The 25098-nt window shown below is 28.4% G+C and overlaps 2 protein-coding genes across 4 annotated transcripts; both read right to left on the reverse strand.

Annotated features, from left to right (window-relative positions):
* Positions 1-2369: 2369 nt before the first annotated feature.
* Positions 2370-23610, reverse strand: LOC119684485 (sodium-coupled monocarboxylate transporter 1). Of its 3 annotated transcripts, none has more exons than XM_038098532.1 (10): positions 22891-23610; positions 20634-20793; positions 5935-6000; positions 5792-5843; positions 5153-5220; positions 3841-3995; positions 3534-3783; positions 3075-3455; positions 2774-2943; positions 2370-2704 (listed from the first exon to the last, which is right to left on the reverse strand). In XM_038098532.1, the coding sequence occupies exons 1-10, from the start codon at positions 23391-23393 to the stop codon at positions 2473-2475; spliced, it is 2037 nt and encodes a 678-aa protein (XP_037954460.1). In that variant the 5' UTR covers positions 23394-23610; the 3' UTR covers positions 2370-2472. The 3 variants fall into 3 exon arrangements, with proteins under 3 accessions (XP_037954460.1, XP_037954458.1, XP_037954459.1); XM_038098530.1 differs by lacking the exons at positions 2370-2704; positions 2774-2943; positions 3075-3455; ... (3 more) ...; positions 5792-5843; positions 5935-6000 and adding exons at positions 6460-6829; positions 6904-7073; positions 7128-7508; ... (3 more) ...; positions 8765-8816; positions 9240-9305; XM_038098531.1 differs by lacking the exons at positions 2370-2704; positions 2774-2943; positions 3075-3455; ... (3 more) ...; positions 5792-5843; positions 5935-6000 and adding exons at positions 12533-12877; positions 12955-13133; positions 13194-13574; ... (3 more) ...; positions 15310-15361; positions 15635-15700.
* LOC119681954 (sodium-coupled monocarboxylate transporter 2-like) lies at positions 9599-12566 on the reverse strand. The gene is made up of 9 exons (XM_038095270.1): positions 12556-12566; positions 12227-12287; positions 12117-12168; positions 11139-11206; positions 10899-11053; positions 10557-10806; positions 10114-10491; positions 9893-10065; positions 9599-9843 (listed from the first exon to the last, which is right to left on the reverse strand). Exons 1-9 carry the CDS (start codon positions 12564-12566, stop codon positions 9621-9623), a joined length of 1371 nt encoding a protein of 456 aa, XP_037951198.1. The 3' UTR covers positions 9599-9620.
* Positions 23611-25098: the final 1488 nt, after the last annotated feature.

Here is a 25098-nt window from a genome sequence, read left to right on the forward strand (position 1 = left end):
TTTTATGTTTGACTTCTAGTATAATTATTTCTATTAATTATGGATCCGAGAAAAGTATTTTAACTTACTTACCATGCATGTGTAAATAGTACAAATTAAAGAAACGATTGGTGTAACCGAGTGCAGATCAATACCAGTCACTTTTAAAAAAATTAAATGAAACAAAATTTATTAAATAAATACCACAAAAATATAAACTTGTAAATATATTAATAATATATGAATATATTAATATTTAATATTCGCGAAATATACATTCACGAAAAAATACTATTTTCTAAAAAAAGTACTACATGAAATATAAAAAATATTATATCCAAATTTATTAAAATAAAACAATACACAGTCGGACTTCTCTGCACTAATGTTAATTTGAGGAAACTGCAATTCTTTTACGTATTTACGAGTTCTCTATAGCAAACTTCTCCCCAAAAATAAGTTTCTTCAAGCAAAGAAATACAATTTCCGATATTGAATAATTCTATTGTCAAAAATGGTGTTAAATCCTGAATTTTTTTTTATATAAATGTATTTACAATGTATACACACGACACTTCAAAAACAAGATCCAGTTCCCATTAGGCTTTCAAACATTTTTCAAGAAAACAAAATTATAGAGAAACTATGTAAAAAGTCATAAAAATGTAAGGGCTTGTAATTATAGAGATAAAGATAATACTATGTTCAAATGCAGGGAAGAGGGAGTGTACAGTAACAGGTGACCAACGATTTGGGGGCGGTATCAATTAGTGACCGCAAGCAACTAATTGGGCTGGCTGGCGGAGGCTAATCGAAACGGCAAAGGACGACTTACGTCTGTAATAGCCAACTAAGTAAGTAAGTAGGTAAATACGTTCAAATGAAAAATAATTACAAAATATAAACTGATTATAAAAGGAACAAAACAACATGCGGAAGTGTTAGGTTATACAATCTTCGCCAAAAGTAACAGATGGTGGCACAAACTTAAAAAAGGGAAAATATCATTGAAAATGCTGTTTATAATGACTTAAATCTAGAAACATTTAATAATTGTATCAAATTTAGTGTAGGACTACCATATAACCTTAATACTTTAACAACATCCACTTATTTTTCAAGTTTTTGTAATACTTTTTTAATGTATTTTTATTAGTATACCTAAGTAATAATTAAATATCTAAGATATAGTTTTGTGTTCCTTATAAATTTCCATACTGACAAAAAAAATTTTTTATTCCTCTATGTAACGGAATCGAGCCTTTAAAAAGTACAAAAAAATTTTTTTTCATCGACAACTGTCTGTAACGAAGGCATCGGCAGTTATAGAGGAGTCCGACTAAATATATATGCAAATTGCTAACGTTTTAATATTAATTTATATATCACCTTGATTGAAAGTCAAAGTGGGCACATAAATTGCAATTGGCATCCAAAGCAACTGAAAAATTTAAAAAAAAAAAAATTATATAAAAGTATTTTTTCTTATATATATTACAACAATTAGTTTATTGCTACAATTATTACAATCAGTTTTTATTACTAATATAGTAAAATATGATAAATTTTTAATATTAATGAAAAAAAGACCGATTGCATACATTAACTTACCTCCAATATCACAAAAAGTAGAGAACCGAACAATCGTATTTTTCTATCGAAACGTCTCTCAAAATACTATAAATAAAAACCAATTTTTTAAAATAAATATTTTTAACGTTTATTATTATTAATATATGCTTATCTATATATATATATATATATATTACATATATGCATAATATATATAACTTCCAAGCAGTGCAGTATTGTATATAAGCAGCCAAGCAAGCGCCAAAATATTTTATGATTATGTATGCAATATTTACATGAATACGTTTAAAGCAATTATTTATAATTAAAAAGAATTCGTATATAAATGCAATTATCATATATAACTCTTTTTGCATATATTTATACTTATAGATTAGTGCAAAACGGAAAAAATAAATTACAAAGGATATTAATACTATTTCTTATAAATTATTTTAATTAAAGTTTTCTAGTAATTATTGTTAAATTAATTATAAAATTAATATCAATGCAAGAGTTATAAATAAATAAATGCATGTTTCCCTAACAATCTATATTAAAAAATAGTACTTATTTCTCACATTATGTAATAAAAACTCATTGCGTAGATGAAAATAGTGAACGATTTTTTATTTATAGTTGAAATTTTCTTAAGTTTTCTTTGATAATTAAAAGAAATCTTAATTTAAAAACGTATATTATTAACTACATAGCCGCCATTAAATATTACAAAAATTCTGAATTGACAATATTATAATAAAGTCAAAAACAATATGAAACTATTTTATTAAAAGTAATGTAGTATGGCTTAAGTAAATATAAACAAAAATATATGAAACTCATTATCCCAAAAAAAACAATTTTTAAATAATAATTATGACAAATAAGTTCTTGTCCTTATTCTCTTTTCCGTCATTCAGACTATTTCTTAAGCATTTCCAGATCCTTTTGATTCACACTCTTATAAACAGTTTTCTTAAAGTAACGTAAAGCTATAGGTGCAAACAACTTTTCATCCATATCGGTGGCCTTATTAACACCAAATATTAGTGTTGCTAAATTAGATCCAATCACTGTGAGCATAGCTCCCAGAAAACAATACCATAGAAATGATATATGATGCAAAGCAAAAGTAGTATCATGTGGAATAGGCCTTGCAAAAGAAGTTGTTAACCAATTATTCATTTTAATTAAAAGTCCAATGTACTGTTTCATTACTTACTGTGCAATCGTTGAATTTATATACCGACTGCTATTAAAATTATAGTCACAACTTTCTATAGAAACAGGTAATTTAGGTTGACGAAATGTTCCAGTTACGTTTGCTATTTGAGCATTTACACAAATCCAGGTCATAGTAAGAACTGAAATAATGCTTCCAGAGAGAACGCACTAACGATATTAAAAAATTATACTCAATTATATTGCTTACATTTAATTATTATTTATACAGAAATATAAATTTAAAATAATTACTAAATTTTTAAAATTTATATATTAAACAAATTATTGTAAGTACTTACTTTTTCATTAATCCATGGCATTAACATACCAACACTAAAAATTCCTAACATTGGTCCATAAATTATTGATTGTAAAGAAACAGATAGTTGTAGCATCATTCCTAACTTCTCAACTACATATACTAATCCAATAGAGCTTAGACCAAAAACTATAACTACCGTACGCATAATTATAGCAGTAGTACGTTCAGTTAATGGTTTTGAGATATTGGGTTTCACAAAGTCTTCTAATACAACAGCAGAAAGTGAGTTTAAAAGAGTTGAGAGAGAACTTAATGCAGCACTAAAAACTCCAGAAACGAATAGACCTGGTAAGCCAGGATATGCACCCAGTACATGCATAACCAAAAGAGGTACCAACTGATCACGAGCTTTTGCTAACTGCAATATAAGATCAAACGATTAAGACCATTTCTTATACTCCAAAATCAATTTCTTATACTGCAATCAATAACTTACGCCTGTTGTGATTGGATCACAATGATGATAAGTTGCAAATGTTAATAGACCCACATATACACAGCACGAGTACAAAAGAATCACACCAATCGAAAAAGTTATTATTGTTTGCTTTACCTTTTTAAGCGATGGTAAAGACATAAATCTCTGCACCGTGGGTTGATTTATGGATGTGCTCTGGATTTTTAAAAATGTGCCACCTATAAAAACAGCAAATACACTCAAACGAACTGTGGGGTCAAGCGTAAGTCTAAAGAAATATTAAAATCGATAATAATGCTTGTTTATCCATTGTAAAAAATCTTACTCTGGTGAATTTATACGACCACCTGCCATATTACGTTTCCAGATTTCCCCAAATCCACCAATATCTACTGTGCCTTTAATCATGAGTACAATAATTGATCCAAACATAACGAAACTTTGTATAACGTCGGTCCAAACAACGCCTTTAATGCCACCCTTAAAAAATTCAGTATTTTTTTATTCGTATAAACAAATAAATAAAATTAATTATATTAATATTTACGCTACTAATATTAGGAATAAGTTGCTATTATGAAATTTCAGAGCAAACTTTTTGAAATGCGTTTTATTATTTATTTTTCAATGTTTCGCCTTCCATCACATACGGTAACAAAATTTTAATTAGATGATCGAAATGTGAGATTTTCTTCATCAATAGAGTTATTGAAATAAAATTTTCATTAAATATAATTGATGAGACGTGCTTTCATGATTTAGATGTCCTGTTTGGAAAAAAATTTGAGAAAAAAATAAATATTAGAAAAGCCCATCTCAAAACCTATATTTCATGAAAACATCATTTCAACATCTCTACTGTTTAGAAAATTTCTACCAAATTTAGATCGTCTAATTTTAATTCTGCCACACTCAAGACACTTATATGACGCTACTTGGTAAAATTAATACTAAGCATTACCATATGATCATTTGATTGTGATGTAGTTATAGTGCCGATTAAATTTCTTTGTACAAATCTCTTCAACATCTCTTGATGTCTTTCTTTAAATTGAAAATTACACTTATCGGTGACTTAGGCCATGTAGTTATTATTTATAACAAGTAGTTATTATCAACAGTTGTTGAGATAATGAAAAACAGAAAACATTAAGACGCATTCGAATAACAAAGAAGAGACATCAACAACAATTTATTTAATTTATTGAAATTTAGCTGATCACACCAAGCTGTTTCGCCACGTACTCATCACTCAACAATATTTCCTAAGAGCACTGATGATGAGTACGGGACAATACTCGAAACAGCGCTGTATGGTCAGCCAAATTTCAATAAATTAACAAAATTTTTGTTCATGTCTTTTCTTTGCTATTAACGTAGATTAACTTATTTTCTGATATATTCTTAACCCATTTCGGACCACCGTGTTGTGCACCACACGTCTAGTTTTGAATATTTTTCGATATTCAAAGAATATTATATATAAAGAAATTAAGAGTAATCTTTCAAATAAATATTAAACTTCTCATTTACTTAAACTTGTTTTAATTTACTATTTACTATAGAAGTTTCACCGTAAAATTTCAAGTCTGAAATTACCTGGTACTTAATTGGTTAATTTAAATACTCGTACTTACCACAGTAGTATAGAAAGTGCATATAACAATAACAATAGGAGTTATAGTATGGACTCCGATACCGGAAACTAAAAAAAAGTTAAATGAAATTAGTTTTATAAAAGAAATACAAAAATAAGTTTATATATATCTTAAATAAAGTTATAAACAAACTGATGCGATGTGGCACAATACACCGTATTCTGCGGTAATAAAAATCAACAACAATGGACATCAAAAGTACGGCGATGTTTTGTGCAGTGCAATTTGCATAATTTTGCAATTTCATTTAGCTGCTTTAAACTTTATATAAAATCCTTTATATCAGTTACTAATTACATTATAAATTAAATTTCAAGTACGAAATCAGTGTTCCATTTCGTTCATTAAATTAAAATAAGCAAAAACCACACTGCCAGCTAATGCCACCAAAAATGCAAGCAGCTAAAAAAAATTTACAAAAAAATTCTACTGAACGTTTAGTGTAAGCCACTGCTTCATCATCGTGACAGTGTACCGCAATATCATTATCGCATCTGTTATTGCTCCGATTTAACGTTAAGGTTTTATAATACACAAATCGTAAAATACTATGACATATCGATCGCATCTTTGTCTGTTTAGAACACATAGTATTTACAATTTTATTAAATGTCATACCTTGACTAAAAGTTAGTGCTGGCACGTATACGGCAATAGGTAACCAAATTATCTATAAAATGTATAAAGAAATTGGTAATAATGTAAAAAAAGTATATTGAGTGTATAGTAAAGCATAACATAAATTTAAATATATAACTTACGGCTTTTAATGTAAACAGCGCAGCTCCAAGTATTCGTATCCGACGACTAAATCGTAACTCAAAATACTATAAAAAATATTATTAATAAATAAACCACATAATAAAGATTGCATATTTTTATTCACAATAAAACAATAAAACAAATATGGTAACGAAATTTTATACAATTTATACACATAAAAGATTTATATACAGTAAATAACAGTATGAAATCCAGATAAAATTTAAATGAAAAGTGAATTTTTTTTAAATACTTTTCTATGTACATTGTAAGTAAAATAAATATTTTAATAAATGCGTCCAATCTAAAACAAATTAAAACTACATGCTCTACAAAATTTTAATGAACTTCATTTTTCTTTGATTATATATTTTAATTACTTATTCTGTTGAGAGTGATGAAATGATGTGCATCTAAAAATATAATACATATATACCCTTTTTAAGCATAAAGAAAGATTTCAATACGAATTATTATTTAGTTTTTCCTTAATTATATAAATAAAATCATCTCTGACAATCAAATTATTTTTAATAATTTTAATCAATTTTTATTTGTCGTTTAACAATTTTAAGTGTACATAAAAGTTACAAGACATCTCTACGCTCGTTTTGATCAGTAAATTTATATTCGACTTCTTCGGTTTGGTTGTCGAATTTACTCAACTCATTAGCACTTTTTAAATTTCTGATACTGGCATATTTCTTAGTTTTCATAAAACGATGGAAGAATGGTACAATCAAAGCTGGATCCAGTTCACTGACATCCTGCTTTCCAAAATATAATGTAGCTAATAGAGAAACTATAATTGTAGTCGAAGCACCAACCAAGGTATACCACAAGAAGGATATATGATGCAAACTGCTTTCAATTTTCGGCTCGAAAAGTGGTGCCCTATAAAAAAATACACAAAACAATAATGAATATTTCAAAAGTATATAAACAAATAAATTGCAACATTTATTTACTCGTAAATACTAGAATTGAGTAAATGTGTTGAATTAAAATCATAAGTACACCCAGTAACTGAAACAGGCTTCGTTGGATGTTTCAGCACACCACTTGCAATATCAATTTGTGCACGCACAGTTATATACGTCATCAAAAGTGCCGAGCTGATGCAACCAGTGAAAACACTCTAAAAATGGTCATTCATAAAACACATATGGTATGAACACATATTCTTACATACGTTTGTATTAACAAATGGCATCATCATTCCAACTGTAAAAGCACCCAACAACGGTCCTGAAGTGGCTGACCCCACAGTCGCCGATAGTTGCATAACCATTCCTAATTTTTCAACAATATGCACCGAAGCCAGCGATGATACACCAAAAACTACAACCACTAATCGTAAGATAATTGCAGTCTGAAATTCCGTTAAGGGTTTAGAACGATATGGTTCAATAAAATCCTTTAACACAACACCAGATAAAGAATTTAGTAAAGTAGATAGCGAACTTAATGCAGCACTAAAAACTCCTGAAATGAAAAGACCTACGACACCGGGGAAACTGCCAACAGTGTGCATAACATATAGTGGCACAACCTGATCCTTTGCACGTGCTAACTACAATATAATCAGTACACAAAAAATGATATATTCCAATTATTGGAATTATTTCAACATACCTTTGTTGTAATTGGATCGCAGTTATAATATGCAGCATATGCTAATAAGCCAATATATATACATAAACCCAGTAGTCCCGCAAATCCCGTTATAAACACTATTAAAGTCTTCTTCACAGACTTCATATCTGGTAGTGACATAAAACGTTGCACCGCTGGTTGACTGGTAGCACAAACTTGTAATTTAAACACCGCTCCACCAATCAAGACAGCAAGCATACTCATACGCACTGTCGGATCAAAGGTAAGTCTATTAGATTGGAAGAATTTCAATAGTATGTAATATCACAAATAGTCAACATTTTTGTTAAAAATATATTTCTGAACTCACTCTGGTAGAACTATACGATCTGACTCCAAATTTCGTCTATAAACTTCGGTTAGACCTCCTACATCGATTGTTCCCTTTATAACAACAAATAATAATGCGCCAACCATTATGAAACTTTGCAGTACATCAGTCCAGATAACGCCTTTTATGCCTCCCTATATGTACAAAATAAAAATATGTTTTATTTATATAACACAATTATATGCAATATTTGTTAATATAATTGTTTAATTAATTTTGTTTTTAAAATGTTGTCGACAACATTTGAGTAAAGACTTAGGATTTATTCTTATTTAATATATAACTCAACTTCCAACTGTCATATTAACAGATATTATATATATATGGTGTAAAAATATGAGCGATGGAGTATACCTATAACAAATGGAATTTACTACAGAAAAATTAAGCGGAAAATCATGCCGGAGTGAAAGGGATCTATTGATCCCAAATAAGAATAATAAGTCAAATAAAAATGAAAAATAACATTTTAGCGAAAAAAATGATCATAACAACAGCAACAGGTGTGTATAATGCAATAGTGAGGCATTTATTTAAAGTAGAGGGATTTAGTTTTAGGTCACATCATGATATTCCGGAAAAATTTTAACGGTCGAAAGTCAGGGACTGCCAACCCAGTTAGGCATTGAAACTACAATGCCTAATTCAGTAAAAAAAAATAATTTAAAAGTCGGTATTACGATATTGTTTATCTATTTTTTTTATAATTTCATACTTACGATGCTCGTATAAATGGTGCAAACCACACAGAGTACAGGGGTTATAGTATGAACATTGATTCCAGTTACTATTTGAAAGAAAAAATAATAGATTTATAAAAAATAAAAATGAAAGAAACTTACACTGGTTATAAGTAAGAGCAGGCACGTATATGGATATTGGCATCCACAAAATCTAAATGTTGCAAAAGGTTTTATATAGTCAAAGTATAATTAAAGCATACCTATATTTTGATATATTACAAATAACTTATATTAAATTTAAATAAAAGTTTAAGTTTAGTTTTGCTTACGCCATCAACTAGACGAAATCAACAAACATTTGCTCTTAAAATGTTTATATATTCTGAAGTTTTAAATTAACGATTTATTAAATGATTAATAAAGAGGTTTATTCGAACAGTAATGAAATACAACAACAAAAATTTATTTTTTATATTATTTTAATTAATTGAATTTTTGGCTGACCATACAATAGGATTGAGATTATAAAGTTTAAGTAATAAACATATGTTAATAAAATTAAAAATTATTATATCTTTATATAGTACAAAACATTATTCTTTAATTCTTCCTGTGATTATTTATTTTCACTTACCGCTAATGTAAGAAAACAGACTGAACCAAATAGACGTACTCGTCGGTCAAAACGTCTTTCAAAATACTAAAAACAGAGATTATTTGCAAATGTCTAAATGTATAGTTTAAAATTTTAAGTGTTAACAATGTGGTACGTACTTAGATAATGTGGACAAAATACATACAAATATATTACACACACATAAGCGAAGAATAGAAACTAAATACCCACAATTATGCAAAATGAAGTGCTAAGGAAATAGTCATTAAAATATTGAACACCACGACCATCTTAAATACCAATGACTATCTCTAATACTCGAGTTAACTATAACCAAATAATAAAATTAAATAAAAATTTATCCTTATAAATAATTAATTTTATTATAAAATATTGAAATCAATTTTTTAAAATATTTTCTATCTCAACATTACTAATATCACTTTGATGTTTCGGCAAATAACGTTTTATTAGAGGTGACAATAGGGCAGGATCTATTTTCTTAATATTATTTCTTCCATAATATAATGAAGACAAAGCAGCTACAGTAATACATATTACGCCACCTAGAGATGTAAACCACAGAAATGATAAATGATATATATTTCGTTCACTGGAACCACTGAAAAAATTGATTTAATAAATTTCTTTTAAGTCTTTCAAAAACCTACTCGTACTGTTCTGTCTGAAAAGCAATTGTAAAATTATCGTATGCATATGAACACCCTTCTACGGATACAGGTAACGTAGGATGTCTAAGCTCACCTTTCATTTGTGATATTTGGGCATTTGTTATTAACCAACTTGTGGTAAAAAAGGACACTAAGCCACCTGTCAGTGCACTCTAAAAATTTTAAATCTGTATAAAGAAAATAAATATTTACAAGTTTACCTTGCCATTAATCCAAGGTAAGCATACACCCATAGTGTAGATACCCAGCAATGGTCCCATTGAAACGGCTGATATCATCGTTGATAACTGCAATACCATGCCTAACTTTTCCACCACGAAAACCAATGCCATACACACCACACCAAAAAATACCACAATTAAACGCAGTAACACAGCCATTTGTACATCCGTAAGAGGTTTTATTAATGGTTTAACTATATCTTGCGATATAACACACGCCAAAGAATTCAGCCCAGTAGAAAGTGAGCTCAACGCAGCACTGAAGACCCCAGCCACAAAGAGTCCTGGTAGTCCTGGAATTGCACCTAATGTACGCATCACTAAAAGTGTGGGCAATTGATCCCTAGCGGTTGCAAGCTTTAAATAGATTTGTTTAAGTGAATACAAAATACTGCCCACACTTAAATTTTATATGGAAATACCTTCGTCGTCAATGGATCACAGTCGTGGAAAGTAGCATATGTTATTAAACCCATATAACAACAGCAAAAAAGTAAAAATATCAATAAAATTGTATATACGATCATAGTCTGTTTAACTTTTTTCAGGGTAGGTAATGATAAAAATCGTTGTATGGAAACTTGATTTACATCAGATGATTGTATTTTATGGAGTGTTCCACCCACAAGTACTGAAAGTATAGAAAGCCGTACAGTAGGATCCCAAGTAACACTAAGAGTAACGAAAAGATATACACATAAGAAATTTAATATCAATACAGAGTGTATGAAAAGTTGTTGAAAAAATATATTAGTAAATCTTACTCTGGCGCATTTAGACGACCACTTGCTGCATTACGTTCTAAAACCACACTTAAGCCTCCCACATCATAAGTACCCTTTATGCATATCAATATAACAGTTCCGTACATAACGAAACTCTGTATAACATCAGTCCAAACTACAGCTTTAAGACCGCCCTTTGTAATGAAATAATATTTTTTTGAAATTTTGAATTTTATTTTATTGAATATTTTAAATTTAATTCGAAAAACTTATACGCACCGCACAAGTATAAAAAGTACACACAAGACAAACTATCGGTGTAATCAAATGTATATCGATTCCACTCACTGTAAATAACATAAATCCATAAAATATGAATCATTAAGAATAGAAATTATGAAATTTGAATCTTTATTTTTCAGCTGTGGTTCTAATTTAATTAGATATTTTACTAGAATCACCAACTGCCGAAGATTCGGTATAGATACTATGTGGTTTATGAAAGTCTATATTTTTGACGGCTTTGCAGTGACACTCTGTAACTTCTTTACTACGCCACATAAAAAAATTCTGTACAAAGTTTTGTTACTGAATAAAAAGTCATTTCAAACGAAATAAAAATTTCATTCCAATACATCCTAACTTCGAAACTTATTATTTAGCACAGGAATAATCCTAACTCTTAATAAAGGTGAGTCTCCACTATAACTCATTGTACGTTTAAGAAAATTCCACAGGGTATGGGATTTCCAAAAGTTATTAACAACAGTATTGAACTGCAAACAAACAATTGAAAAACCATGTTCATAGAACGGGCTTCGTTTTCAATACTAGCTTTTGTAACTTTGACGATGGTCTTAAAATTACAAGCACTAGTTACTTCACAAATATTCTGTCCTGTCAGTTATCAAATTTCCAACACTTCACTCTACTCTACCTCATAAAGATCATTAATTACTGTATTAATTTTGTGGGAAAAATTGCATTATCTCCCACTCCTACATTGTGATTGAAATGTTAAATTTAAAAAATTAATAACAGATATTGATCCCTATCACTTTTCTTAGATAATATTATAATAGTCTGACCAATAACTTCCTTACCGTCATATATTTCCACACTGTATTACTGTAATTTATGCCCAATAGAGCAAAAATTAATTTTACTGTTGTACTAATATAATCAGATTAATTGATATAGTAGACAGAGAGAGTATTATATTAAATATAATAAGGCTACTAATTGTAAGCTACATACCTTGGTTGAAGGTAAGCGCTGGCACATATATGGCAACCGGTAAGTAAAGTACCTTTAAAAACAGCAGATTATTATGGAATAATATTCTTTAATATAGAAGCTTACCATACCAACTGTGAAAAGTATAGATCCGAAATATCGTACACCTCGTCCAAACCGCATCTCAAAGTACTAATAAAAAAATTTAATAAAAAATTATTTTATTAACAAGCAGAAAGCCTAACTTAGTTTGAAATGTTTTAAAAAAAATTTTGTATAGTTTTGTTATTAGTGCGGTGCAATGAAGCGTTATGCAGTAACTTTTAGTTGTTATATTATTTACAATAATAAAAACCATTAACTAAATTTGTTAAAAATTAAGTTAAAGAATAGTTTGTGCAAAATTAAAAAAAAAAACTACTTTTTCTGAATGGCGATTTTACTTAAGTATATTGTTTGCCAGCAAAACATAAAATTTTAAATTACAATACTTATAATAAATAAAAAAATCTTTTATTTAAAGGAGATTCTATGATTTTATATAATTATTTTTTTCAGTTATCAATATCACATTCTGTTCGCCCATTTGTACACTTTCATATTCCATTGGTTTGATATATTTTCTTATAAAAGGCGAAAAAAGCTCTATGTTCATTTTTTTAGGATCATTGCGTCCAAATACCAGCGATGCTATATGCGAGAATATAATTGATAATATGGCACCTACAGTTACATATAACATAAAAGACATCTGATAAATATATTGAGCCAATGTTTTGTCGCTAAAAGAATATTAAATTAATTAATCATTTTAAGAGAAAGCAGTTATTGAACACATTTTTTTAATTCTTGTATTTACCTTTGTAAAACTACAGTTTGATTCGCCGGTGTTATAAGCTCTTCAAACTTATAAGTACAACCCTCAGTAGAGAAAGGCTTCATGGGATATACCAATTCACCACTTGCAAGTGCTATTTGTCCTCTTATACAAATCCAACTCATTATAGCGTACGCTACAATGCTACCACATAAAGCACTCTATTCGAATAAAATATTTATAAAATATAGTTTTTTTATTTTGTTTTTAAACTGTTTTACCTTGCCATTTATCCAAGGCATAAGAACACCCATTAGAAATAGTCCAAATAATGGACCACTTGTTATAGAACCCAGTGTCATTGAAAGTTGTAAGACCGCACCCAAACGTTCGACAACAAAAACTAACCCAACACAAATAACGCCCATTACTACCACAGATACTCGCATTATAATTGCAGTTTGATGCTCTGTTAGAGGACTTTTACGAAATGTTTTTATGAAGTCTTCGAGAAACACTGCTGAAAGGGAATTTAAACCAGTGGATAAGGAACTGAGCGCTGCACTAAAGACACCCGCCACAAATAGCCCAGCTGTGCCGGGATAAACACTTAAGATGTCCATTACCAATAAAGGTACCATTTGATCCTTTGCTTTTGCTAACTGCAAATATCAGATGAAAGTTTTTCAACATTTTACTTAATACTCTTGATTTGTTATTTAAATTAAAATTTAAAACTCTAACAGCCATATTCGCTATTCTTCATAACAACAAATTAAAATGTTGTAGCTATTTCATTTGTTCTGGTATAAATTCAATACATACTATATATGCTGAAAATAATATTCAATACAATATTAAAATAATATAGTTTGATTTATATAGATTATTGGACTTATTAAATAAAAAAATTTAAATTTAAATAAGAAAATTTGAAAAATATTTACATTTGTAGTTAACGGATCGCAGTCATGGTATGTTGCATATATCAGGAGACCATTATATGCGCAACCTAATAACAATATAATAACTCCTATTATGTATAGAATCAACGCATGTTTTGCTTCTTTGGCGCCTGGAAGTGATAGAAACCTTTGTATGATAACTTGGTTTCCAGCTGTAACTTGCACGTAGTAAAACGTTGCTCCCAAAAATAGTGAAAGCATCGAAATACGTTCTGTTGGATCCAAAGTAATTCTAAACAAAATAATTAAAACAAAATTTTATTATTACTTATTACCAACATAGAGAATGGCAGATAAAAATTAAACATTTGTAGTATTTAATAAAAAAAGAATAAAACTATGAAAAATTGATCAAATCTTTATGCATTTATTTATTAATTGTATATAATAAAGTATAAAAATATATACAGCAGAAAGCTTAAAAATCTCTTTGCTTATAAAAAATATTGTTTTATTTTAAGTATGGTATATATCGAGTATCCCCAAGTAAGTATTGGATTTCAGAATAAATGTTTAATGAGTGATCAAAAAATAAGACAAATTATTAATTTTTTCTTACTCAATTCAGCTATAACACAAAATTTTAAACAAACACTTTAATACAATATTTTACCACACAATATAAACTCAATATACGTCTGCTGATTCGGCTGAGTTAGTAGGCACGTTACTGGTAGTGCAACCAGTACTTAAAAAAATGCATTTTACACTTAAAAACACGATACGGTGCATAACCACAAAATGCCACTACTTTTTTATTAAATCCCAAATACTGAGATTTTTCTTCAATAATAAAAAGAAATTATTTTAAAAAATTCTAATTGTAATGATGGCTTTTTAGTTTTCTGTTTCAAATATCTTAAAAAAAGAGGTGATGTCAAATTCTGGTATTTATATAATTTCATTCCTATCAAACCTAATTTTATAGGTTTGAGGAGTTTTTCATAGAACTCAACTCTTTATTCCGTTAATAAAGTCTTAAAGATATCAATATTTCAACCAATTTCTATCTTCTATCTGGGTAATAATACTTACGTAGGCATTTCTATTCGTCCACTGTCGTAATTACGCTGCAACACAACTCCCAGACCTCCTACATCACTTGTACCCTTAATGATGACCAAAATAATAGCACCAACCATAATTACAGTTTGTATGACATCAGTCCATATGACAGCTTTTACTCCACCCTAATTATTTAAGTATTATAAACAACGAAATCATTCACGAATAATTTTTTATTTATTCATTTACATACCACACAAGTATAAAATATACAGACGATGCATACTACTGGAGTCACAATATGAATATTCACACCAGTTACTAAAAATTTTTTATTTTTATAAAAATAAAAAAATAAATATTTATTAAAAATTTGAAATTTTAATTTCAAGTACTTGGCAGTATAAATTCAATAGCTACAACTCACCTTGATTAAATGCCAACGCTGGAACAAATATAACAATGGGCAACCACAACGTCTAGAATGCCATTCGAGAAAGTTTGGAAAAATGTCATCGAAGATGACCATTAAAAATTTGAAAATAAACCGCAATACAGCAAAACAGAAAAACAGCGGACAACAATGAATTTAATTATTTTTAAAAATATAAAATGCAGAGTTCGTATATACACAATAAATTCGAAATTAATTAAAAAATTTCATATTTTTTACAATTTCTTACAATAAAATTAATTTCACCTTGACATATAATTTTGTATTTAATATAACTTTTAATTTTAGTTTTACTTACCGTTCCAATAGTGAATAGCACGGACCCAAGCAGGCGAATACTTTTGTCATACCGCATTTCTAAATACTGCAATATTTTGAAATCATAATAGTGCACAACACCCAATTAATGTTAACTTACAGTTTCGGTAAATATCGATTAGTATTTAATATATGTAGCTATAGCAAAGCGATTTTTAAAGTATGTTTTATAGTTAAAACGCACAGCAGCTCTACATAAAATTATGAGCTCATATTACTAACCACTTTTAACTAAATAATAATTAAAGTTAGATAATTGATAATTTAATATTAGATACAATAATAAATAGTTTAAATTATTTAATACATATTATTAAATATGACATATTAATTTATTTATATATGAAATTAATAAAATAAATTATTATAATATAATGTATAATTTAATTTCAAAAAAATTTTTAATTATATATATTTTAATATTTTATGCCTTTATATTTAGTACTTTTTTGTATTTGTTTTGATTTTAATTTATAAACCTGAAACAACATATATTACTCAAATAAAATGTCTATAATACAACAACACAACTATTCGCATCACAATTATAGATTTATATATACCCATATACTTTTGATTGTAATTTTACTAGTTCGACACACGGCTCTAAAACCCTGTTCACACACCAAATCTTATTTTTATCTTTATTTCGTTTTTATTTTTGTTTTTGCCGTTGCTCGCACTTTGCAGCAATGTAACTATTTTCGAGTTTTGGTTTTTCTGTATCTATTTATATACTCAGTAAAATCAGACACTTTTATTAAAACAATTATAAAATCAAGTTATTTCGAAACTGTTCACACTACTTCCAAAGAAGTCACTTTTTGCTTTTTTATATATATATATATATATATTTATATATACAACAAAAATTAACTAATGAAAATATATATAATTGAAAACCGTTTCGTATATATTTAATTCTCTTCATTATTTAATGTTTGTATTGTTCCAATGTGTTTCCGGATTCATTAATATCAAATGTATATATCTAGTTTATCATCTCATTATTTCTGATCTCATAGTTTCTGATCTCAATTCAAATTTGAATTTAATGTCTCTCAATTCGAATTCCTCTTGAACATTATCAGGAATTTATTTCTCACAGATTAAATTAATTTTTATAGCGAAGGACCTAGTAGTCCAGTCTCTTAACCTATATTTGAACAGAAAATTTTTCACGAATGTTTGCATATCTCGAAACTTTGCTGTTAAATTATGCAATGTATGTGAACTTATTAGGTTTAGTAATGGGTGATCATGAATATCCAAATGATAAATTTTCTAAAAAATTTTAAATTTGAAAATGTAAAACAATAAAGCGATTTGATAGCCATTCTTCAGCAATTTGTAAATTGCTTACATATACATAGCTAAGAGCCAAATCATAACAAAATTTATAGAATTTTAAAAAATTTGGCAATACAGTAATATGTTCTTAAAGATCTGTTTGTATCACAGCTATATTCAAATCACTATATTCAAACAACAAATTCATAAATTTATCATGAAAAATGTCTAAAATTTTTCGATTTGGAAACTTAACTGACATTTTGCTGAGCACTAACTGTAAGTTTGTATTTCTTATTAAATAAAATACTTCACTTTTGTATATATATGAAATTTAGAAAATAATAAATAATTGTTATTTTATACATAAATTACTTATATAGTATAGATTGCTACGAGTAGTAAAAAGTGTAGTGTTAAGTTTTTTTATCCGGATAATATAATTATACCATATTTATAATTGTACTATCATATATTCATATCTGCAATATATTAAATTATTACTGAAAAGATTAAAGATTCTTTTCATATAAAACGTTCATAATTTTTTGTAATACGAGGGCGGTTTGATAAGTCAGTGACTTTTTGAATTTCCCGCGCAGTTACTCCAAATGCAACAGTGCTGCCGTCAGCTGTAATCTACCAGTGGGCAACTTTCTAATTTTGAGCAAGCTACGTCGTTCAGTTAGTGTTTGATAGCCGTTCAAAGCAGACAACCTCCTGAATTTTTACGAAAATGGAAAAAAGTGACCTACTTGGGAGATTTGTTTGATTTGTATCGAATTCTCGAGTTTTCAACAGTATACACGTTATAAAAGTATATAAATACAGCGTCTATGGAAAAAATACAGGAAACAGAATCTCAACTTCAACAGAACAGAGCTTATGCTTGAATTTTTTCAACAATGGAAGTTCTTTTCTATTGCGTTTCTAAGTCAAGAGTAACCAAACTAACTATTTCATTATAACAAAAGAGCAATATTAAATAGGTCAGAATTCATACATTTCTAAAAAGTACCATAAAAGAACAGTGTCATCTTAAATATATCTTTGACAATAACACTAATTGAAAAATATTAATCTGTGAAATACAAATTCTAATCAGTGAGATATAGGCAGAAGAGTCTCAGCTTTTCGAATAAAGGCTAAAATACCTTGTGATCAAAAAAGAACGAGAATTTTAATTTTTGAATTCCCGTGCTCATCCAATCGGTAAATTATTTTCACGCTGGCAACACTATTATACATATTCTGCCAAAGTTTTACGCATATCGTACGATTAATTTTTGTTTGGCGTCTATACAAAGTAGTCGAAAAATTTACTGGTTTCTTCGATATTCATGGTGTAGTGCACTATGAATTCCTTCCGAATGGTCAAACGGTTAATAAGGAGTATTATTTAGCCGTTATGCGTCGTTTGCGTTCGCAAAAAAATGCCAGATTTATGGAAGGAAAACTCATGGATTTTACACCACGATAACGCAGCGGCTCACACAGCGTTGGTTGTGTCGCAGTTTTTGGCCAAAAACTCCACCAAAATCATCAACCAAGCACCGTACTCTCCAGATATGGCCCCGTGTGACTTTTTCCTCTTCCTCCGTTCTCCCAACTCAAATTGCCATTGCAAGGAACGCGTTTTGAGACCATAGAAGCCATAAAAGAGAATTCGCTGCTTGAACTAAAGGCCATACCTTCGGCGGCCTATACAACTTGTATGGAAAATTGGATCAAGCGTGGGCATGCATATATTGCCGCCGAAGGAAAGTAGTTTGAAGGCGATAATAAAGAAAATTATTAAAAATTAACATTAACATTAACGTTCTTTTTTTAACTTCTCGTTCTTTTTTGATCAAATGGTATCTTCAATAATTATAGATTTATATCAAAAATCGCACAAAACGAATCTTAAATTTAAACAATTTTATTATAATTATATTACGAGTATATAAAAAGAAGTAAAAATAAATGGGAAATAGAACTAATAATTTAATTGTTCATTAATGAAGTCACATAATTCTGTACGTTTTAGTTTATTTCTTATTTGAAATTATTAAAATTGAAAGATTTGTAAGAGTATTAATTTAAACTACACAGTAACTACCACAACAAATGTAAAATACTTGAACTGGCATGCTATACCAGTTATACTCTACCAAATTCCGATATCGCAATCAATACTTACAAATATTTTATATTCTATTCTTTCTCCAAAAAACACGAATTTGCTAAGAAAGTGAGATTAATAAATTTGACCATCTGTTACTCTATCTCAAACCAATTAACTTAGGTGCCCAGCCTCAATCTGGGCCAGAAGGAGATTACTGGGTCGAGAACTACTCTCCCCTTCTGACATAAGGTGATCCTTAACAGCTGCTGGCTGGCTTTCTGACTTTTATTCGAAAGACGGAATGTGTTCTGTCCTGTTTGGTGCTCCGGTCCGTTACAAGTTGATGCCCTTTTTATTTCTATTATATTATTATTAACTTAGGTAGAACCGAAATCGATTATTATATCGAATTACTTTGCAAGCATTGTTTAATGTAAAAGCAACACCGACACTAAAGATTTTAATTGAAGATCTTCATAGTCTAAATTATTAGTATAGGAGGAAAAAATATTAAAATCTGCCGATGCTTAGCTTCAGCTCTATAATGGTTTATAGCGCCATTTCAAGGATCACGAATTATTGTCAGAAACTGATGTCTACATGAAAATCTTAACCTAAGTAAATTGATTAAAGCGATTTAAAAAATTTCTTAATACGTCTTACATAAATGTCCTAATTTGAGTGCCTGTATATATATTTTAAGAATCTGTAATCTAATAGAATTATAAATGAAAGTACACAGACTTCACTCAATTTATTTTAAATTAATGACATGTAAAATGTCATAATGAATCAGAACTAAGATCAGCTTAAAGAAGTATTAGAATTCGGTGCAGTTGGGATAAATCTTTGAGAAGATTTTTTGAGATAAGATTGTGGTTAAAGTACCTTGACAACTCAATAATAATATAAAATTTAATAAATATAATTATGGTTTTAGAAAAAATTAAAAATAAGGCAGACTGAATATGCAACTTCACGAGTAATCACTGTAGGCAAGTTACCTTTATATTATTGATTTTTGAAGAAGAATATCATCAGTCTACAATATATTTTTTAAATTACTGATAATGAACCATATATATATATATAACCCAAATGTTGTTATCCGTCATAGGTTTCATTAAAAAAAAATAGAACATTGCTTCTGATCCCAATTGAATTATTCACTAAAAAAATTAGTGAATCGATTATGTTTAAAAGTATGTAATATATAGTAATATATTGTGTTAAAATTACATGTTTAAATATTATTAATTATTATTTGTTATTTATATAGTGATGGAGATTTGATTTTATTTTGATAAATTGGTATGAGAAATTTTTAGAACTTAAAGTAAATATTCTTATGTTATTGATTTTAGTATGTATTTAAATTTAATGATTGCATGAAGGAAAAAAGGATATTTAAGTATGACTATCTATGCCTGGTTACACAAAGTCTATGAGAATCCAATTTCGTTTCCAATTTTGCAGTAAGACAAACACAAAAACAAGCAAATCATACAAAAAGCGCCAACAACAACGTGCATTTGTGTAGAATAAGTGCAATAAATATTGAATTGACCAATGCTGTACGTACCTCGTAAGTGGAAGTTAATTGTAAATTGCAGAATACCGGCAGGAACACGTACCAGGATATAACTCCAGACAAGGCCAGTGTAATCAATATAAAAGCGTACTGAGTGCCGTAAACATAAATTTCCGTGGAAGTGCCAAGTAACGAAATACCAGAAACAAAACTGCAAACATTTTTAAATAAGATGATTGATTTAAATACAAATTTTATAAATGTATTAACAATTATCTACGAATTATAATTTATAAATAAATAAAATTAAAACCTTATATATCTTCTATTAATTGCTATTTTGATTATAGAGAGATTTATTTTGCAGTTTTATTGAATACTTCTTTATTCAAGAAATTAACACTAATTTTAAAGTCTTTCTCAAGAAATAAATATAAAATGTGAAGACTTAACTTGTTAATTAATAAGGAATTTATTTAAATTCGAATTTGACATCAACAGCTCAGTATACACTTCTTGTATAGACGCGAAGTTCTTAAATTTGGAGCAACTGCCTGGCGTAAGGATATTAATCCATATTTTGCCAAATGTGTTCAAGCCATATCGATGACTAGAAGGATGGTCAGATCTTTATAAGCATTTTAATCACCATGGTTTCTGATTATTTTTTGAGTGGTATGGTTTTCTGCATGCACTCTAAATTTTTTATAAGTGAAAAACATAGGTGCTTAGGACCATATTGGGTTACTATCGTGTGTCCACTGCTTTTTCAATATTTGTTGTTTGTTGAAGCATTCTTAACAACACTTGTGTAATATAGCGATTTTAACGTTGAATACAATATATAAATGAATTACTGGGAATATCATATATAGCGATTTTAGCGATTTGTTGAATACAATATATAAATGAATTTCTGGGAATAATGGATATTTTATGATATTAACAAAGTTTATTGCATTCACTTGAGCTTTACTGACATCATTTTAAATTCGTTTAACTTTTTTAACTGTTAACTTTGTCGTCTATTTTGCTTTTTTGGACATATCTCGATTAGATGAAATTCTGAGCAGATTATGCATATTCTGTCAAATTAGCACAATATTCTTGTGTGTCCATATTCCTGACAATTAATATATGTATAGTTAGTTATTTACATATTTAGAAATTAAATGGACTATGTGCGTTCACGAAGAAGGACTTATGTGTTCTTTATTATTATGTTAAAAACACTAAAAAGCTCTTGAATCAAATCAACTTTTGATTCTATAGTTTTTATAATTACAGTTATTCCATTACTGAATTTAAACAGGTTCAAGTTATATTTTTACTTGAAATGATAACTTTGTTTTCCATTTTAATCATTTTTTCGTTTTTTTCATTTTAGAAATATTAATGAAGATATCGTTGATATTTTGTTTCATTCCTATCAAAAAATCATTTTCTAAAAACCACTTTAATCTTTCCTGGTAAAGTTAAATAATATATAAAATTGTATAAAAATATCTATTTACGAACTAACTAATCTTGAACTTAAATAAATAACACCAAATTTTTTTTTGAACAGTACAGTGACTTTTCAGCAACATTTCAATTGTTCAATTGCTTGACCTTGTCTCAACTAAAGCTTCGAATGTTCCTAAATTTAGACAATCTTAAAGTACTTAAACATTTTTTACCCAAGTCTCACATTTGAATGAATCTGCTTGAATGTAAATTAACTGTAGTACGTTAGGATTTCACCATTAAGACTACTAGATTCCGTGTAGTATTGAAAGTGTTGTAGTGTCTTTAAAAGCTCAAGCTGAGTCGCCAATCATAACTTTTCGCGCGCTTTTCACATTTTTTGCTTTCCCAGTAATAATTTTCAGAGCGAGCAACGTGTCTAGAATTTAAAGAATTTCATTTATCTGTTTTCAGATTTTTTGGCGATACTTCGGGCCACTTTGTCTTGCATATTTCATTATATTTTTTAGTGCTTTGTGAAAAGAATTTTTATAAAATTTATATCGGACTTAAATTCAATTAAATTTTTTTAAAAAAAATTATGTTTCAATCAATTTTAGAAAGCTATAAGCTCTACCACAACAGAACTAAAGTGCGGAAATATATAAATGTCTTTTCCAACTATTAACCAAAAAACAATTTGTCTGTGACTGAACCAAAAAAAAACTCTGTGAACACTATTACCTAACTTTTAAAGCAAAGGCACTTACTGAAATAGTATGTAATATCATTAATCACTCTTCCACTCACACATGTTTAATCCAAATTTTAAAGAGAATTCATACTAAACAAAGACACTCACCTGGCCACCAATGATAATGACACCGGAAATACTTTCATCTTTCGGCCACCCACCAGATAGTCCAAAGCCTCCGAACCACGACGCTCCTCCATATTTCGCTTCTTCTTTTTCTTCTCAACAAAACCAAAGTAAAACCCAATTACGGCACAAACCAAAAGCATTAACACAAATACAAAATAATCAACGAAACCAAAATGCTGCAATGAAGCACTCAAATCGGCCACATTCATTTTGTTGGCAGGCGTGTTGTGTTCCATAACAGCTGCAACGGAAGAGGAACTTTCCGTTCCCATTGAGGTCGAGTGTGTAGCGATATTATCTGTACTGATCGTTGCTGCATTAAGTGTTGTCGAGCTGGTAGTTACAAAAGTTTTTACAGTTTCCACAATTGTAGCAACTGTTGAACTACTAAGTGCGCTGCTACTAGTTGATTCAGTGCTACTCTCGCTGCTCGCTACTGTCCAGCTGGGATTCACAGGAATTTCAGAAGTTGACGATGACATTACGACTTTTTGCTTCTTTTTTTTTTGTTTGCTTGAGATGTTACCAAAATTTGATTTTGTTGATTTTGTAGAAAATTGACGTTCTATGTGCGATTTTCTTGATTTTATGGGATTATTTAAGTGCACACATTTAAACACTTTTTGCCATTAAAAGTGAAAAACTTTCTTCTATTAATTTGTGCGCCACAATTTATAAAAACTTTTCACTTTAACTTTGTTTTTGTTTTTAATTAATGTTTTTTTTATATTTTCCTCTCTTATTTTTCCTTAACTTTTCTTTTTTCTTAAGTTTTAAAGCTGCACAAAATATAAATTTTATTAAAGTATTTATAGATTAATTATGGCAGACTATGGATTACGAAGTCCTTACATAAATTAGTATAGTATAATTTCAAAAAAATTAATGATTATGCGTTATAAGTTGCTTTTTGAAAGAAACGATGCACTTGAGTGATTCATAATGTTATTTTGAGCTTGCATTATTTTCATATTAATTAATTGTCATTAAAAAAAATTAAGTATTGATTAAAAAATATTAAATATGTTTAAATAAAACTGATTTTATATTTTAAATATATTTATAATAATTTTATTTTGATTAAAAAACATTGAATATGTTTAAATAAAATTGATTTTATATATTAAATATTTTTATAATAACTTTATATAAAACTTTTTATTATTAATTTTAATTTTTATTTATAATAATGGGTTCGAAGCCTACTGTAAGTCATATATTTTATCTGCTTGTTGTGTTTGTATTGGGGGTGGCATATCAATAAATCTGAACGCATAAATAAATGCAAATCTATTTAAATTAATACTTTACTTGTGTACGACTGCAATGCATCTACCGATACACTGAACTTATCTTATCGATGCACTGCATCTTATTGCCATTGTACTCAACCACAATATATTTTTTGAGCACTTTTGGAATTAATGCCTCTTCACTTTTAAAAATTAATAATTTAGTTATCCTAAGATACTTTGCAATAACTATTATTTCTATTACATCTGGGTAGATATGGCGTTATTGTTGTTCTTACTATTCTTACTGCTTACTAAGTAGTCCAATTTATTTATCTACAATATAATAATGTGTTGAAACCTCATTAAAATCGTGAAATATGTTATTAACAAATTGTGAAATGCTATCAGTGACGACAGTGATATCAAAAGGTTAAAGTAAAAGAAAACAATAATTTACACTTTAATACTAATACTAATGAGATAAGAATGTGAAGTAATATATTATAATGTATTATAGAGTTCGTTGAAAAAACGAAATGAAGAGCGAGAAGTGATTTATTTATAATAATATATATAGTTATAAATACTTTTAATTTAATATATTTAATATTTAATTTTGAAAATCTTCATGAAACTTTGAAAAATAACATTTTAATAAAAAAAATATTATTGAGTTTATTAACTTATTTATTTTACATTGAAGTGGAAAATTAATTCAAATATAAAATTTAATTTTAATATAATTACACAATAATTATTACAATAAATAATTTACAGATACTCATAAAGCTTTTCAGCTCCATATAAGTACGCATTAAATATTTCTTTTGTATCTGGAAGAAGACGATTTTAATATATTTAATATTAAAGGAAAAGAAAGGAAAAGAAATGGGAACAAAACAAGTAGGAAAAGTACCACTTTTTCAAAATTAAAGTGAATAAAACTCACGTC

The sequence above is a fragment of the Teleopsis dalmanni genome, chromosome 2, assembly GCF_002237135.1.
Source record: "Teleopsis dalmanni isolate 2A chromosome 2, ASM223713v2, whole genome shotgun sequence".
NCBI lineage: Eukaryota > Metazoa > Arthropoda > Insecta > Diptera > Diopsidae > Teleopsis > Teleopsis dalmanni.